Source organism: Pundamilia nyererei, unplaced genomic scaffold (genome assembly GCF_000239375.1).
Source record: "Pundamilia nyererei isolate P.nyererei 1_Seehausen unplaced genomic scaffold, PunNye1.0 scaffold00329, whole genome shotgun sequence".
Lineage (NCBI taxonomy): Eukaryota > Metazoa > Chordata > Actinopteri > Cichliformes > Cichlidae > Pundamilia > Pundamilia nyererei.
Genome location: NW_005187730.1, coordinates 391264 through 410304, shown reverse-complemented (window position 1 = coordinate 410304; position 19041 = coordinate 391264). Strand labels below are relative to the sequence as shown.

Below are 19041 nucleotides of genomic sequence, written 5' to 3'. Positions count from 1 at the left end.
TTTAGCTCGTCTAACCGTTACGTTCGCTTCGTTCGCTTCCTAAGCTGATGAGCGGCTGAGCCGAGCTGAATAATTTAGGCGTGTTGATGAGGAAAAGATGTTTTATTTTGGAGCAAACCAAATTTTTCTTGGCCTTATTTTCCTCTCTGCAGTTTGTCTCTGATCTTTGGTGCTTCATTGCTCATTTGTGAACACAGTGAAGGAGACTTACAGTGAGAGGTCCAAAGGAAAACACGGGCTGTAATTCTTCTTGTCTGTGTTATTTTGTAAATACTAACTCTATTGTTTATTTCACACACATGGAGAGATGTGTGGAGGTCAGGGAAATTGCCTTTCATTGTTCTTGTAACAGTGACAGTAAAGAGCTATTCTATTCTATTCTATTCTATTCTATTCTATTCTATTCTATTCTATTAATGGGTAAATTGAAATAAAACAGCACAGGAGACAAAAATGAACAAAAAAGTTAGAAATTCTAACTGTAAACAGATAAAACAGTCTCCACACTCAGATAAGTGTCTCCGGTTACAGAGTTAAAGCACTATAAAGCAAGCACATAGATCTGAAGCAGAACACAAAACCCTCTAAGGTACATTCAGTGTTAACCAGATTACCAAACAACAACGCTACAAACAAGGAGACACGGGGCAGACTCCTCACTTTAAATCACTGCTATCTCAAATGACAAACTGGCAGCTCTTTTGAGTCAGCCGCTGTAATTAGTGTTAGAGCCTTGGACTGGGACACCTGCCCAAGAAGCAGAGGAAGCTGGGATGAAGAACAAGTACACAGTAGGCACTAATTGGTCTACAAGAAAGAGTGGACAACAAGGGGGAGGAACATGGTCATATGGCTGTAACAGCTTGAAATACTTAAATATGTCAACAGCTATAAATTTTGGATAAACATTCATGAGCATCAGGGGACCAGTTCTGTTGACTTTAGTGATCCCCTGGCCTGTTCTCTGACACTACTATGAATTATCTATACTGGCATTTTTTTAAAGTCCAAGTCTAGCTGTAGCTGGATTTCCATTAAATGTAAATCCTATTAAAGACTAAAGACAGACCAAAACCTCACGCACATCACTTCCTTTAAGTCAGCTACTAAACACACATGGCCTGCTAGACCATGGCAATCATAAATGTTTAGCAAAGATAGTACTTATTTGTCACCTTCTTGAACTCCTACTTAAAATGAGTTTTTCCACAGACCTGGGTCAGTTTTATTAAAGTTACCTCTTTTTGGTTTGAGATGAGCTAAAGCTGCTACAACCTGCAGGGGAGAGAGACGTTAAAGAGGAGGGAAAGCTCTTCTTCTTCTTGAAATTGAACCTAAAACCATTCTGTGGCTGCTTGATTATGGCCAAAATCATAATTACTTTTTCAGTACTGATGATTTAAGGCACTTTTATTTTCCATTTTTATTTAAGTGGATTTCTATGAACTTTTACTATAATTGAAGTGAATAAATGTGTCCGATCAAATGTACAGAAAAGTGATGTACTGGAAGCAAAACAAGATGATTATTTTAAAACAGAATCTGACATAGTAACTGTGTGATTTTGATAATCTCATTTTAGTAACTGGTAGAAACCAAAATAGAAATTGAAACAAATTTTTAGTTAATTGCACAGCCATAGAGCAGTTTTACAGGATCATTAGCATAATGTCTTATTGGCATCTTATTATTGCCAGGACAGTAAATGGTAATGCATGATGTCAAAATCCATGTAATAAATGTTATTAGTTCATATCTATTGCATGTATTAAGATATACTATGTGCTAATAAGGTTGTATAAACAGTAATAATAGTATTATAAACATTAGATTAAGCATTTACCAACACAACTGTTTAAGAAGCTTATTAGAGTTTCTTATAATGTAAATAAACCTCATACACTAATGTAACTTCACATTAATGGCTCTTTTTCCACAGTTAAACTTTTATTACTATTATTCGTTGCTTTATAGAATTAATGAACACTTTTTTCTTGTTTTTAATTAGACATGAACTAGGCTTATTTGCAGCTGAGGTTATCTAAAATATAAACAAGTTAATCGAATGTTTCATTGCACACTTATTAACAGTTTAATTAAATAAAAGGACCTTAATATTCAAGCTTTAGCTGCAATGTGAAGTGTTCCTAAATTAATACCTTTACACTGAAAATCAAAAGAGAACAACACAACCAATCTTGTACAACAATAATTTGAGTCAAAACGAGGTGATAAAGTTGGATTTTTGGCCAAACGAAAGCTGGACAGTCCTGTTCAACTTCAGTGGTTTACAAAATCAAATGAGAGGCTTCATCCCACGCCTGAGTATGTCTTTGATTATAAAGTGACTTATTTCTCTCATTGCGCAGCTCTGCAGCTGTCAGCAAAAACAGGGTGAGTGTGTGGGGAATAAACAATGAAAATCTCAAAGACATCAGCACTTGTCAAGCTACATGCACTACATTTCTTCTCCCAGTAAGGCATGGCAAAGAATAAAAAGTGGGTGTCTAGTGTCAGTGAAAGCTTTTTCCTCCTTTTCTTTCTCTAATTTTTTCCTCTGCACTCTTTTCCAATTCTATTGATGGACTTTGGCCCAAGTAAACAAAGGCTCTTTAGCACCCAAACACAGTTCAATGTGCTGAATTATTGACTTGGTTTTTCAAAGAGGCAACGCAGAGCTTTGTTTCTCACGGCAGGGAGAGAAGCAGAGGACGGGTGTCTCGCGGTTTTTCATGTGGAAACCCATGGAACCCATTTCTGTCCTCTCCCTCTCATTCTGCTCTGAGCAGAGGATCACAGCACTGTCAAATTATTGGATGGCCGCATGTATTTTTGAACAGATTTAAAGGTCAATCTCATGCACAACAGTTTGCTTGTGTTATTTTTATCCCCAGCAATACACAGCGTCAACCAATTTCTAATTCATCACTGCAAGGTATCAGATATGGAGAAGATATAGCAAAAAAATCCATAGTATGTTGATGTTTCTCTTGTAAAGTTGAAGACTTGCAAGATTTACTGTCAGTTATATATGAAACATTAATATCTACTATTTAAGTAAGTAAGGCTATGTGAAATTCATAGCTTATCCTTAAGAGATCACTGATACTTCTGAGTTATTAGAAACATTAAGCAATGGAATAGGAGGTTTTAGCAGCTTTATAGCAGCTATATACAGTACCACAGTTCATCTCTACTAATTGTATGTCAGTAGCATTAGAAATATTTATGCTACAGCAGGACTATCAAACTGAGGCCAAAATATGAAGTTAGAATTGCATTAAGTTCTTATTAAGTTCTTCATCATGTCTGGTCAGTCTGGTCTGCATTCCCAGAAAAGCTTCCAGCAAACCAGCAAAAATTCAGCAAATTGTCTCACTATTAATCGTTTCAGTAAACCACAACAAATATTGGTAGTATGGCAGATAATCTTGAATTTGCTTTTTGTTTTTTGTTTTTTAAGTGTATTTTATAATGGCCTAAACATGACACTATAACTGTTGTGGCTCACATTAGGTCTTTAGGGTTCACAGGTCTTGAGACCAGTCTGCAACTGGTTTCTGGTTTCAACTTGTTGCTGGAGGTTGCAATGAAATATATAGTGCTGCACCAAAATCTCCTCGTGAATGCTTTATTTGTTAGCAGATCGTCATGGTTGTAGTTTACATGGAAGCCCCCGGCATGTCTGCAAACACTTATCAACTTCTCATTAAACACCAGTGAAACTATAACAAGTGCAACGTGTGTGTTTACAGTGCAAACAGGAAGTGGAGAATGCTCGCCTTCAAAGCAAAAGTTTTGTCCTTTCAAATGTGTTGATTGCAGCATTAAGGTGAATCTTTTATTTTGCAGCTGAATAGTAGAGTTCGGTTTGCGTCACTCGGAGAGTAACTGGCGAGGGTTTGGCCATCTTATAAACGTGAAGTATTTGCCAGCTTTGGAAAATTAAGCACGCATATTTTTATCACAGTCCTGGTGATTTTTTTTCCTTTGGTTAAAAGGCAAAAAGGCATTTAAGGACAAACCCCGTGAGGACTCCTCATCCAACTCGACTTCTCAAAATTGTGAAAAATTTTCTTTTCATTGATTTAGGGTGATGGTTGAACATTATAGTGGATGCTTCAAACATCTTGTCTATAACACCAAGTTTGCACTAAGTACCAGCTGTTCTTCATAAAGACTTCATTGGACTTGATTGTAAAAATATTGTATGAGAAGTTCTTTCTCTCCTTGAACCGCGTTGGGAGCTTCATCCTCAAAACATCAATATCACCTTTCCTTTTCATCTTACAGATTTATTATTCCGCTCTCATGTTTCTTTACTTTATCCTCATGCTTTGATGTTCTGCTGCTAGCTCCCGTATTAATATTTTAACACAATATGCCCAGCATAGCAGTCCTAGCATGTTAGCTGAATACTGCTGTTAATTGTCTAGTCAGGTGTAAAAAAACCAAAAACCATATCAATATTGTATTAAATCTTTATTATGCTCCTATACATTATCTAATGTGTTTCTTCCCTCTGTTGCAGGTTATCTATGCACTGAACACGAAAAATGATGAACACGAGGCAGCCATCGCTACTCTGAAGGAGGCTCATGAAGAGGAGGTGCAGCAGATTCTTTCTGAGACCAGGGAGAAGATACTCCAGGTTTGTGTGTGTGTCTGTCTTACTTTAAATTTATTAGGTTCTTTAGAACTGTGCACATCTAGGCATGGTCCCATATTCCTTTTATACAGAACAGACTTTCTCCTGGCAGCCCTTCCAAACTAATCATGCATATTCATCTTTGTGTAGTGGTTAACACATTGACCTAATGTGCAAGAGATCCCTGGCAAATGATTTAGAGTTGTGTCACAAAGGGCATCAAGCATAAAAATTTGTGCTAAATCAAATATGCGGATCCCTCTTCTGTGGAGATGCGTTGCTAATAAGGGAGCATCTGAAAGAAGCACAGGCCTCAGTTAGCATGATAAATGTTAATTGAGATGTAGAGCTATATGTCAGATTTGGAGTCTGAGATGTAGCTCTTGGGGGTTTTTTTGGGTTTTTTTTGCAATTTCTCTGATTAGTGGTGTTACAGAGGTGCTCACACTTGTTGATGATTAATTAATCAAGCATTTGATTAGCATCTCCTGGCTGCTACTTACCCACTTAATTCCTATGGAAGCAGTGAGGGTGTACTTGGTTTTAGAGAATTATGAAACGCTAAAGATGGCGATCTCATCCCCAAAGAGCCATACAACATTTGAAACAGGAAATGGTTAAATCAATCATGTCATTGCACAGATGCATGCCCACATTAGATTTTCATAACCATTTCAAAAGTCACGATATGTACGTATGCATAGCAGAAGTACAGCTTTATGGGGGAAAATCTTTTTAAAGCTTTTCTTGGAGTTTTTTTGAGCACTTTTCAATGGATTTGAATGATTATTCCTTTCATCCAGTATCTCAGTGACCATTACACTAAAATTCAATTATTCAATTCAAAATTACTCCCAAGTTGTGAGATAAGAAATATATAATGCTGAACAATCAGGTCTATAATTGGACAGTTAGTGAGGATATAAGTATAGTACATGTAGTAGTAGTAAAGCTGTACATACATTTAGTTTTGAGACAGAGGAGATGTTTGAGTTGGGCCTTTAGTAAAAGCTGCAGTTCAATCCGTTTGTTTGTGGATTGTTTGAAAATGTCTGCCTGATGGTAGGAGCTTAAACAAATTGTGTCCAGGGTCTGCAATGTCTTTGATGATTTGCTTGGTCCTCTTCACACAGCCAGTGATCTAGAGATGTTGTTTCTGTGCCAACAATATTTCGTGCTGTTTTCATGACATGTCGGGGGGCTTTTGCTCCTGTCCACAATACAAGGAAGTGGTTTAAGAGCAAAACTGCTGTTACAGTGTTGTCCATTCATATTAAGTTCATATTATGAATCAAGTAGAAGCTTACAAGATATCAGGCTTTTAGTTCTAGGAGTCTCCTTGCCAATGGTTTCTGAATAACCCACTGTTGTATACTCATAGTATACTCATAGGATCAGAAACTCAGACCCTTTAAAACAAAAAGCCAATCCAGACCTCCTGTACAGGGGTAACTGGGATCTAACACAGTGTTTGGCTTTTTAGTAACATGCAGACTTGGGGAATGCAGATAAAATAAAAGAGAGAAGACGGCGTTGTGGGAATCTCGTTAGACCAGGTTCATCCATGCAGAAAGGAGTTTCAGGAGTCTCAGGACCACTGCTGAGACATGTATTGTAGCAAGCACTCAGTATCCAGGAGAACAAAGATGTCTGCATGTGCTGATATAATGTAATGCAACCCAGGGCGAAGTCGTACTGAATCTAAACGTCTACATCTGACTCTTTAGTGGTAATATAAAAGGAGGAGGATGAATATTATGTAAGCAAAGCCTATTTTTGAAATTTAGATAATAGAAATGTATCACAGGTGTAAAGAGAAGCTGTTCTCATAGGCCTTTGTTCATTTTGACCTAAAAGATAAGATTAAGATAAGATCTACTTTATTTATCATAAAAGGTGGGAAAGTCGTTTGTTACAGCAATTAAAAATGAAATATAGCGTAATAAAATTAGACGCAATGATATAATAAATATAATAAGAGTAATAATAATAGGTGGACAAAAGGCTGAAGAGGAACTAAAGTCAACTTTATAATAGATTTCAACAGAAAACAGACATCATTATAAAATCACATACAGCTGATGATGTAGCTAAAATACATCAGGAGCACTGCACTGTGATCACCGGTGAGCTCAGGCCACATTTGAAATGAAGTCATCAATTATGAATCACGTGAATATTAATTATTTAGGCCTATATGTCACGTCATTACTCTTGATGACAATGCCTCAATGACGATGCTTCTCTGTGAGTAATGTGACCAACCTCGATCAGCTAAACTTGAATACGCAGACATCGCCTCACTCTGCTTCTCTATTAAGTTTCCCTGGAGGCAGTGTTTACTGGTGTGCTTTGAATGCAAATTTAATTAATTTAGCCGAATTGGATGTACCTATTTAATCTTTTAATTTTCACTTTCATTTGTTGTCATAATGAGGAAAATCAAAGCCTAATTTAAATTCTGTGCGCATCAGCCAATCTTTTAAAGTAATTTTAATTAAAGCTGAAATCCAGGATGGTTATTTACCGGTGTTTGTATGCAATTTATGTCCCATAATATCTCAAAATGATCAAGTTTTGGAGGATATGAAGTGTACGACATATTGTGCCTTGTCAATCACAGAGTAAGCATCTCCACACATGCTGTCATTAAAATGCTAGATTTGGATGATAGCGAGCACTTCACTGAACTTTAAATGTTTGTCACAGTACAAGAGCAAGATCAGCGATGAGATGGACCTGAAGAAGCGGATCCAGTCTCTGGAGGAGTCAATGGAACTCCACGAGAGGATGAAGAGGCAGGCCCTGGCCGAGTTCGAGAGCTACCGTCAGAGGGTGGAAGACATGCAGCTCTGCACTGAGGCTCAGGTAAATGGAGGAGTGATGTGATGTCTGTGTGTGCTGGAGGCAAGAGGCACCTGTGTCTGCACTCACAGCTGCAGGTAATCGCTATTAAGTCTGTTTCTCTGTCCTGCTGTGAAGTGGAGAGTCTCTCTTTGTCTGCATTAACTGCCTCAGATTGCTGTGAGCGGTCAGGGTTCATTCAGGCCTCATTTTCATTTCTTTTTTCAAGGAGTCTGTAAATAGAGTCCAGTTATTATTCAATACATTTTTAAATTTAGTCACGTATATCCACGAGTTAATCCAGCTACATGATGACTAGAATGAGCTCCGTTTACCTGGAAACACCAACGTCATGCCATCACTTAACAGATTTTCTTGCACATTTTAGTAGGTTTCTTTAAAACAAGTCAACCAGAAGAAACTCCTCCATAAGAATGTGAGATGATGATTTATTGAGAATGATTTGGCCCACTATAACTCCATTTTTGATTTTACTAAGATGTGAGCAGGGCCTTGCAGAGAAACAGGAAACAAGGAGGCCTGGGTCATCTAGTTAAAAGAGGAGTCGTGCTCATGGTGGGACAAAGGAAAAGTTGGATCAGAGAGAGGGAGAGACATAAAAGAGAGAACTTGGCTTGGTCTAACCTTTGAATGTGTTGCCACAGGAAAGGCCAAGAACCCATCAGAGCGAAGCGCATGGGGGAAATCAGAAAATGCAGCTTTGAATATTAGCCTAGGAAATGGGAGGCACAATTTTCAGGTTCTTGTCGATTGCCTTAAGCCTTAATATACGAAAATACATGGAAAGCAGCAGAGGAAGGATTTAGATTCTTTACTTTAGTGAAGGCAGCAATACTACAAAATAAAACTACTCTTAGATGTAGCTTAGTGTCCAGAACCAGCATTCTTTGTAATGTCGTGCAATGGGCACAAGTTGAGTTGATGGAAAAAAAGCCCTCGGCTTACTCGATCTACAACATGAGTTTATGGTCTCGTTAGATGAATAAAACATGAAGTTCATTTTGTAAATTAGGATCCTCATCACAGTGAAAAAGGAGGGTAGGGTTTGCTGCAGCTCAGGTATATACAATATTTCTCAGTTATCAAAACCCTGCCTAATATCTCCCATTTTAAAACACCAAGATGGTGAGAGCAAAACGATTCAGCAGGACCTCACTAACCAGTGGGTGATGCCACAGTGGGTGCACGGTGCATCCATCTTTTATATACAGTTATTTGAGTAAAAATACAGACGTATTAGTGCCAACTTTTTTGGACACAGCCTTAAATAGAGGCTTGCAACTAAAATATAAATATCAAAACAGATGATTACAATGACCAGAGATTACAGACATGCTGGAAGCACTCAGTGTACCTTTTCTATAGTCCTTCATTTTCAGATTCAGAAGCTGGCAATGTCTGTTCTGTTAATTAAACTCGAGGAACAACTGGTGTTATTCTGGTACTATTCCAAAGTAGATCTGCCTGTTAGGATTACAGTAACAATAGACAGACCACAGACTGTTTGACACAATAACAGCTGGGAGAAGTGAACATTGCATTGAAGTCTTAGAGAGATACATGCACTCATCTTCTTCACATCTGCCTGGATTGCAAGTCAAATGCAGGATGTATTGAACAGCTGGATCTGGCTGCCTCTCGGATGCAATCACATCTAGTTTCTTCGATATCCAATAACAATCCAGTCCTGCTAAGACACATAAAGAGATATAATTTAAATTCGGGGTTTTTTTCCGCACCTCGTGTAAGTAGGAGAGGAGTACCCCTCTTATTGCTATGCTGTAAATTGCCTCTGCTTTGTTGTTTATAAGTTTATGAGCAAGCCAGTGTGTATGAAATCATCCCCATGTATATGCTTGTATATGACCTGGGAGGACAGTGAAGCGTGTAACTAATCTCTAACAATAGCTGACCAAATGAACATCATTATATAGATTTATGGAGTGTGTGCAGCTCTCTGATAAAAAGATGCAAAGGCAGGAATAAAGAAAAATTGACTATATGCAGGAATTTATGATTTAGAGCCGGGATGTCAAACAAAGCAGCCTGGGGCCTGAACCAGGCCACCAAAGCCCACTGGATGGCTTTGAAAAGTAAGACACTTGTATGGACAGTTATCAGTACAATATTCATCATCTCACAACACATCTGGACTGTTTGGTAAATGGACTGATACTTGTACAGACAAAAAGAGGATTGAGAAGTATCATCCACAGAATCAGAGAAACACAAATATAGAACAAGCCTGGAAGGAAAGAAAACTACTGATATGTTTAAAGACTCCAGACCAGTGGCTAATGAGGGTTAGAGTTAGAACAGTGTGTCGGGAGTATCATGCCGTGGGGAAGCTTCGCTACATCTGGATCTGGGAATCTCGTCAAGATGGATGGACTTGTGAATAAAGAAGGATATGTCAGGTTTTTAAAAGGCAGTAAAACAGGTCTGGGTCATCACTTTTCCAACACAACAACCCAAAACAGGCATTGAACTACCTCCAGAACAAAGTTAAAGTTACTTTTGCCTTTTCTAGATTCACTTATTTACAGCACATATGCAATAAGACATACTGTTAAAATGATCTGAGGATGTTCATCATGTGTTTTGGAAATGGATATTTCACCACATGTTATTATGCAGTGGTTTTACTGATCTAGCCCATTAAATAAAATGACATCCCTGATTTAGAGTGACGCTCAAAGAAATAAAATGCAAACACCCAAAGGCTGTAGTCTCCACATATTAACCCATATTCATTATTAGCAGCGGTGGGCACCTGTAAGGCCTTATTCTGGTCAAGGGCACAGCGAGGGGAGCATTATCCTAGCATGTTTTGGCAGCAGGAGAAGCCAGGTCTCCTGGAGGAATGATTTGAACCAGGAACCCACTTGCTGTGAGGCCACAGTGCAGCAGAATGAGCCACCGTACTGATGGCAAATATGCAGATGTGTGTCTGTGTTTGTGCTTGTGTTATTATCCCTGAGTGTTTTTTTCCCTGATAACTGTCCAAGCTGTCAGTCATGGGTGTCTCCTACTTTTATCGTGGTTGATATGCCACTTCTGTACCCTTTGAGACTAGAAAATTTATGGCTAATAGTTAGTTGGTGCTGATTGTGTAATTAGCTACTTTAGAGAATGAAATGCAGTCAAATTAAATGAAAGGTATGAAAACGTATTAGTAAATCTTCCCCTGACAGATGGTTGTTATGTGCCTTAAAGATTTTATCGTAAAATGTTTAGTGTTTTTCTGATCAGGTACCTTAGAGACCACTTTTCTGCTAATCAATATAACATATAATATCAATGGATTGAGGCATTGTCAGAATGATAACTTCCTATGTCAATACTAGATGACATTTTTCTTGTAATTTTTGAACAATGACCTTCAGAGCATTTTCTGCTCACACACTTTGTTTCTGTTTAGTCTGCTGCTTTTTACTGCTAATTTAGAGCAGCCAGGTCGGCAGCCAGAAGGTCAAAATCCCCCAAGCCAGTACACCACCACCTGGCTTAGACCTTTTGAAAAGTCACGCGCTCTGTAAGAAGCCTACAAAACCCATAAATCAATTCCCCTGTTGGCTCAGCCTTTCATTCCCGTCTTCTTTGGCAGCACACGCAGCGTGTGGTGTCCATGTCAAGGGAGGTGGAGGAGATGCGACGGTCCTTTGAGGAGAAGCTGCGTACATTCAGCCAGGCACAGGCCCAGTTCGAGCAGGAGAAGAGGGCCGCGCTGGAAGAGCTCAAGGCTGAGCACAGACAGGAAATCCAGGAGCTTCTTCGCAGCCACCAGAGCCAGAACGCAAACTACAGCAAAGACCAGGAGAAACTGGTACAGCTCCATAAAGCCGAGGTAACACACTCGCTTCTGCAAAAGTAGAGCAGCTCTTGAAAGCCAAAGCATCAAACTCTAAACCACTACAGGGAAGAAGAAAGAAAGTGGGACAGCGATAATTACCAAGTTTCAAACTCTTTGTTCTAACTTGCCTTTCCTTATACAACATTTTAACGCTAGTATAGACTACATGCATTTTATAATGTAATTTATAATCGTCTCTCTACAGCAAAAGCATCAGAGACTTCTGGTTGCTTAATTTTTTTTTAAAATAAACTGACTCTACTTAATTCGAAATGTGCCGTTTCTTTGTGTCTCCATGTTGGACGTTCAGGTTGATTCTCTGACAGAGCGGGTGGAGGAGCTGAAACAGGACAAGAAGAGACTGGTGGAGGAATACGAGGCCAAACTCAGCAAGGTACAGTACATTAAATATAATAACCATCATTAATAATTGGTAAACAAACTGGTAAGCAAATATGAGTTAATAAATCATTTATTGGGCATTATATGGGTATTTTATTCAGATGCCTTCTGTGTTAGTCTCCCCCCCCCCCCCCCCCCCCCACCCGTGTGTTTTGTTTTCCTTCCACTTCCAGTTCTCTTGCTCTCGTTGTGATTGTCTGCCCTTCCCAAACTGTTCACATGTCCTTGATGCCATTCAGTCACTTCGTATCGCTCCTCCAAACCCTTTAACTGCTGCTAGGGACAATATACAGTAGTGTTTGTTTTACTTTGGAGATCCAAGTTAGTGGGCCAACTCTATCCAGAACCTGCAGTAGATGGAGAACTGGTACCACTATGTTCTAAGACTCTTAAGTCCATTGTTATTTACTCTATTTATTAATGTTTTCAGGAAAGCGTGGGTGTACTCTCCTTCCCTGCTCTCACTACTGCTACAGTCTAATTCTGTCTAGAGCCAACCCAAAAAACCTAATACTGAGTCCAGACTGAAAGGTGCGATCTTTTAAAAATAAGCCTAAATAAAATAAGGATTCAAGAGGATTCAAGCAGAAAAGGTTTGCACACACAGTGTCTCATCTGGCATTTCCAGAATCGATTCACTCCAGGCTGTGCTAAATGTCCTTGGATTAGTAATAGTTTAAAAAAGGCCTGAAAATTTAATTTGTTGGCACTATAGTGTTGACGCTGCTGAAAGTGAAGGTTGTTATCTGCAGATCTGTGTACAGGAAAAGCCATAGCAGCACTTAAGGACTGCATTTAGATGCTAGTAATTCAATAAAAAAAAGCATCCTCGTCGGCAGTAAACACTGTCAGGAAAGTAATTTTGGCTCCAGCTCTAAATGTTTTTAGACCTTTCGATATAAAATTCACATTGTCATTAAAAAGAGAAAACTGAGGCTTATTAATTAGTTTTACACCCTTCATGTTTTTGGCTTAAATCTTTTCCGCAGCGGTGAACACTTTCACAAGTCTGCGTTTGTCCCCAGGCTCAGGCCTTTTATGAGCGCGAGCTGGAGGCCATGAAGAGAACCCAGCAGCTTACCGCCGACAACCTCTTGGCATGGAAACGCACTGAGGCCGAGCTGCGACGGGAGTTTCAGACTCAGGAGGCGGCGCTGCAGAAAACCCTCGGAAAACTGAGGGCCGAGCTGGCCAGGGTGTCGGACGAGGCTCGGGAAAACCGGGAGAGGTCCTACAAGCTGCAGTCGTCACTTAACACTGCAGAGAGCACCGTCAAAGTGAGTGTGAACCCTCACCTGCTCATCCAAAAATGAGTCAACAGAAGGTGGACGGAGGCGAAGTAGCTGAAAATCCTGTCGTTTTAAGTGAGCTGATGTCTCTTTTTATAGACAGCTTGCAAAGATTTTGTGCCTGTAATCAAAGATAGATACAAATTAAAACAGGGAACAAAGTCCGTGTGAAGAAATTCAATAAATGTATTCCTTTCTATATGGATAGTCACTTTATAGATTAAATTATGACGAGTAGATGTTCATCAAGCGGTCCAACCTGAGCCTGAGCCTTAATTTAACATTCATAGATTTCAAAAATGATATTTTTATATTAATGGGTCAAATAATAGGGGATCTCACCGTTTTAGGGCCTTCAGCTTGATTTTTTTTTAAATTGAATGCTCCTACAAGAACTGATGATGAACATAGGAGAGCAATTAGCAACTAAAGCCAGGTATTTCCTTGAAGTAGGGAAGTGAAACCTAAACAGGTTGTATTCTGTGCTTGTATACATTTCAACCAAGTGCAAGGTGGAACTGAACTTTTTCACAGGGTATCAAGGGTTAGGGTGTGGTGAAGGAGGACCCAAAATTGCAGGCATGGAGGCAGTAGGAAGTTTAACTAAAGGCGAGCTCTTTAATGAGCTGATAAGTAAACAAGACATGAGCAAAAATACAAAACCAAACGGGAAACTAAATGCAAGCTGCTTAAACTAACTCGGGCAAAGAAACACTCAAAAACTAAGCCTGGGAAACAGAACAGTAGCATAAATGGACCATAACATGACAAAGCACAAAGGGAGATACTGCATATACACAGGAGGGTGATTAGAAGAAGTGGAGACACATAAGAACACAGCTGGAGCAAAATAGACATAATGAAGAAAGGGAAGCAAGACTGCAGATGAGACAATGACTATCAAAATAAGACAGGAAATCACAAACACTGAGATACTGACACAGTCATATGGTAGAGACACAGAGAGAGAATGCCCACCGGGGACCCTACGAAGGACATACACAGGTGAGACTAGGACATGAAAGGGAACTGACTAAATTAACAAAAGACTACGAACTAGAAACATAGCTCACTTCTCAAAACAAAATACAACATGCAAAAGTTAAAAAAAAAACACAAACACTGGGAACAGACCCAGGGATCCTAACAGGAGGCTCGCTTTAAATTGGGTGAGGATGTCATTTAGCCATGCTGGGCTGTCTTTATAGAAGGATGGTTCCTTTGTGTCTTGATCTCAAACAGTGAAGCACAGGTAAAATGGTTCAGCTACGTGTCGTAAGAGGTCTGGTCTAGGATGTAAGAGTGATGGTAGCATGGAGAGAAACTGCAGACCAGTCCCTGATTCTGTAGGGAAATAATGTCATCAAACTTGGTGTCCTGCCTGAGTTTAATACATCCATGTTGCATAGTGTCATGCAGTGAACTTATAAGATTCCCCGGATCATGCAGTGTGCGGGTGCCTTAAAGGAGAGTGTTTGTTAAAGCATTTAGTTGTTAAGGCAAATAGAAACATTCGCCAAATTAACGCTTCAAGTTGGCTGCTAGTCCAGGTTGTTCAGTCAATCATATACTTTTCATCTCTGTAATATTCTCGATATTTGTAATTGAGCTATTTGTATATATTACAGCTATTTCTCATATATTCTAAACTTTGTAATATACTGTATTGTTTAATTAGTTCAGTCTGTCACCGTTATTGTCTTGGAGCAACTGTAACCCACATAATTTCCTTAGGGATTATTGAAGCATTCTGATTCTGATTCTGATTAAGTCATTAGGATGATGACATGTCAGCAAGATTGTATTTAAACTTTGTGTCCCTGCTCGTCTTCTCTCTGTAATTTAGAGGAGGAGCAGATCAAAAATGTCCAAGCTGCTGAACAGTAAATGATTAAAAACAGTGTGCTGCGTTTCCACAGCCTACCTGTGTACTGAGATGCTTAACCGTACAGTCTACAAGTAATTTGTCCCATTATTCTAAAACGGTTGGCTGTTTCTGTGCCATTAAATATATTCTAGGACAGTTTAAGCAGACATATGAGCAGGGCCTTTCTGCACACTGCTGTCTCTCTACCCACTGATGTCTAACCAACATATGATGGACGATGTTATCTGACAGTGTTACCAGCTAATACTGGCCTGTTGCCGCTGTATAAGTAAGACTTCCTGTGAAAGTATCACAGAGCTAGCACAGACAGATCCACGTATACCTACAGCCACTTTAGAATCACTGTGTGTCTCAGGTTAATGGATGTAAGGTTAATGGATTCAGTTTTACTCCCCATTTGCAGCTCATGCTACCCTTTCAGTGGGTTCTGTATGGACTTACCCTTTCAGCATCCACCAGGTTGGCAGCAAGCCACTTAAGAGTTGAGTTAGATTTGGATTACATTTTAGCTGCATGCTTAAGAGTTCCCAAACAAAAGCTTTCAAATAGACTTCTTCTGCTATGAGGTTTACATTAGCTGCTAAATGTGGCTGTGACTCAAACCACTTTCTGCTAGACTTTGTACTCTCCTGGCTGAAGTATTAACGTCTTTCCAAAAATTGGAACTTTTATTAATATTTATCAGTTGAAATAACTAAAGGGTTTTATAAACTCTGTTGTCAGTTTTTTTGCGTAGCAGCTTATGGGTCAGGTTGTAACACTCAGGATTTACAATATCACAGAAAGACGATGCTACAGGCTTCAGTTAGCTTGTTAAGTTCATGACAGTACAATTAGAAAAAGACTAAAGTGTTACCGATTCTCTCTAGAGAATAGGGCAGCGTGTCTTAGGGTTTCAAAGTCCACTCCTCTGACTTAAATGCCGTCGTGGGACCACAAAGCTCGATGAACTAAAGCAACATTGCAAAGAAGAGTAGGCCAAAATTCCTCCACGATGACAAACCCTACAAGTTATTGCTGCTAAAGATGATCTTACGTTTTTTTTTAAAGAGGAATTTAAGCTATTTCCTATTATTTGATGATTTGATAGGCAAAATGTATCCATTATGCCTGAGCAAATGAAGCCCCCTATTAACAGAACCGGTTAAAGCAATATTGGTTATCTTCCTTTCGGATTTTTGGATTGCCAAAGTTGTAACTTTTTTTGTATTTGTTACAAATTACCCAAAATATCCAGCACACTAAGTCTCTATTTGGTATGACAGCAAAAATAGCAGTGCTGTGTTTATTTCCCAAGTCATTATTTTTTTTATTTTCTAGTGTCTGACTTCTGTAAGATCTTTAGTGACGACGCCCGTGATTATCTTCGCCGTTGAAAATAAAGCTGACATGTGCTCCAGGGAGGATTGGCTAAGTAGGTCTGTTTTGTTTTGATGACTCGCTCTGAAGTTTATGTGGAATTATCACTGATTGCAGACAAAGACAGGAAGGGATCTCTCCTCCTTGGTGATGCTGAAATTAGGATCGAGGTCAGCGGTGGCTGTGGAGTTAATAATTTTAGCTATCAGAGCAATTAACTACAACCCAGATAAAGAAACGACAAGCAGAGCGGTTGATACCTGATGTAAGAAGGTAAAACAGATATCAGAGGATGGAAACTATTTGATCCTTTGCTGGTTTTGTCTTTTGTGCAGCTGAAATGTTATTGAGTTGTAAAAGTAATATCATAATAATCTCTTGATAACAGCCTCGGTATGTGAACAGATCTTTTAATCCTTCACGTCCTGCTGTGAGCTCATTGTTGGATGATAGATTTTAATTTAACCTTAACAAGCTCGCAACACAGGTTTGATTTACACCTCTTGTGTCTCATCACTGTGCATACCTATACAGTTGCTAGTATTTGCGCAAGTAGAGGCACATTTTTAGACCCTTCACAAAATTAATTTGACTCTTGAAAATTAAAATGCTGCACTAAATCAAAATGTTCCCAAGTCTCCGGAGGCATAATTACTGTACTGGCACATACGCCATGTGGAGAAACCGTATCATCAAATATCGACTTAACACCAGTGTGAGACACTTGCGGTTGGTGTCAGGATGCTGCAGCGTCTGCTTCACTGTTCTGCCACCCTCCTTTAGCTTATGATTTAGTAGGCAAATCTCCAGAGAAATGCAAGCAAATGATCGCTCAGAGTAACTGAGACAGACGTAATTAATGGCTCAGTGTTCACATGCTTCTGCAGGAATATGCATGCCAAAAAATTACAAATTGTCCCCCAAGTGAAATACTCCACTGACGCTGTGTTAAATTGCTGCTGTCACTGACCTTGGACTAAATATTTCACTTCAGGTAGAGCTTATCTGGACTAAGTCTATGGGAGCTTTTAGTGAGATAAAACAATAAATCACCTAAAGCACTATGTTCGGGTCCCTTTTTGTATTTAAATGAAAATGCAGGAATCAGCCTGGTCCAATCAGGAGGATTGACAGAGGTGAGGCAGTACGTGAGAAGAACTCACATGTGCGCGTGTGGGTGTTTTTGTTGAGGTTTAAAGGGGATTAGAAGTGAATCAAAGGTGATCAGTGAATGTCATGACAATGGGATTCTTCTGTTAACTCAGATAATTCAACAGAGATACTGTTAATTAAAGCGTTTTCACCTCCATTTGCCAGCCTCATTCACACAAACAGAAGGGACAGTTGTGCTTTCACTTGCCTTTAACCCAAACCTTAACAACCAACGACCTTCCACTCAGTCTAAACCAAAAGTTAGCATTAGTATATAGGCAAGTCTTATGTCTCTCACACAGTGCATTGATGGGCGCTGTGTCTCAGCCACTACAAAGACACCTCAACAAATTTATTATGTTAACTGGATTTGCTAAAAATGACAATATTTGTTGTGCATTTACTTCTATTGTAGGAACAAACTGGCTTAGAACGATGAAGAAAATCTGAAGGAATAAGAGATAAATTAACACAATACTGGTTTTCATTAAAAGCTCTGTATAAAAAGAGTCGTATTTTTATTTTTTTTTTTGGTTAAAGCTCGTACAACAAAACTGACAGGTCAGGCAAACTGGCTTAATCAAACTAGCCGCATACTGGAGCCTTCTGTGACATAGATTCTTGATGGAGGGCGCTTTAAATCAAAGTGGTGTTAAACAGTAGAAAATATTAGTTCTAAGATTCAGTAACCTGGATCTGCAACAACAAGCTATATAAAGTGAGGATGGCAGGTGAGACAAACTGTCACATGTAGGGCACCACCTGTCTGAGAACCATAGGGGTTATGACAAAAACTAGAGAAATCCTTTGATCCTGAAAAAGATCTTTGAAGGCTTCAGGACTGGCAGAAACATCCAAACTTTTGCAGAATGTCAATTAATCGGCAGTAGCTACCCTCTGCCATAGGATACTGAGGTGTCCAAGCCCACTGTGAGGCATAATCTCAACAGCATGTCCTGTGTTTGCCCTAGGATGTCTGCAACTCCTCACCTAGGAGGCACAGAGCTTGACTTATGGAGAAGCAGCAGTCAGTTTGACTAAGCCCCACACACCCTGATTTTCACTTTTGTCTTTCCATAATCAAAAGGTCTGCATTTGTTAAGAATGTTGCCGGTAGAGATTTTGCCTACACTGACACAAAACCAAACATATTTGACCTGGCTGAATCGTGCATTGGCATTTAAACAGCTGTGTCTAACCCCATCCTATCCCAGTTCCAATTTTAGACCCAAAGCTGAGTCTTGAAACAGCCCTGTGAAGAAATTAGGACTCCACTTAATGCCCCAGTTTCTGAAACATTCACACTTTTCCTTGTTCACAGAGAGCCATAGGTTGTACTGCTAGTGAAGAAACTTGTAGAAATAACACAATCTTTATCTTTACTCCAGAGCTCCAACCTTAGTCTCAGCTATGGTAGTTCCCAGATGGACTCAAAACTTTTTTTCCCTGTAGGTTTGTCTCAGAATGCTGTATGAAGAAGTGAGACAAAGAAAATACAGTGGGGCAAAAAAGTATTTAGTCAGCCACCGATTGTGCAAGTTCCCCCACCTAAAATGATGACAGAGGTCAGTAATTTGCACCAGAG

General features: G+C 39.4%; 1 protein-coding gene across 5 annotated transcripts in view; it reads left to right on the top strand.

The window, feature by feature from the left end:
• LOC102192866 (protein FAM184A-like) overlaps nt 1–19041 on the top strand; it is a 217913-nt gene that overhangs the window by 86429 nt on the left and 112443 nt on the right. For all 5 annotated transcript variants that reach the window (XM_013915605.1, XM_005751838.2, XM_005751837.2 and 2 more), the window contains 5 exons: nt 4532–4651; nt 7358–7516; nt 11121–11360; nt 11677–11760; nt 12794–13045. In XM_013915605.1, the coding sequence (XP_013771059.1) occupies nt 4532–4651; nt 7358–7516; nt 11121–11360; nt 11677–11760; nt 12794–13045 (855 nt within the window). The remainder of the gene's footprint in view (nt 1–4531; nt 4652–7357; nt 7517–11120; nt 11361–11676; nt 11761–12793; nt 13046–19041) is intronic.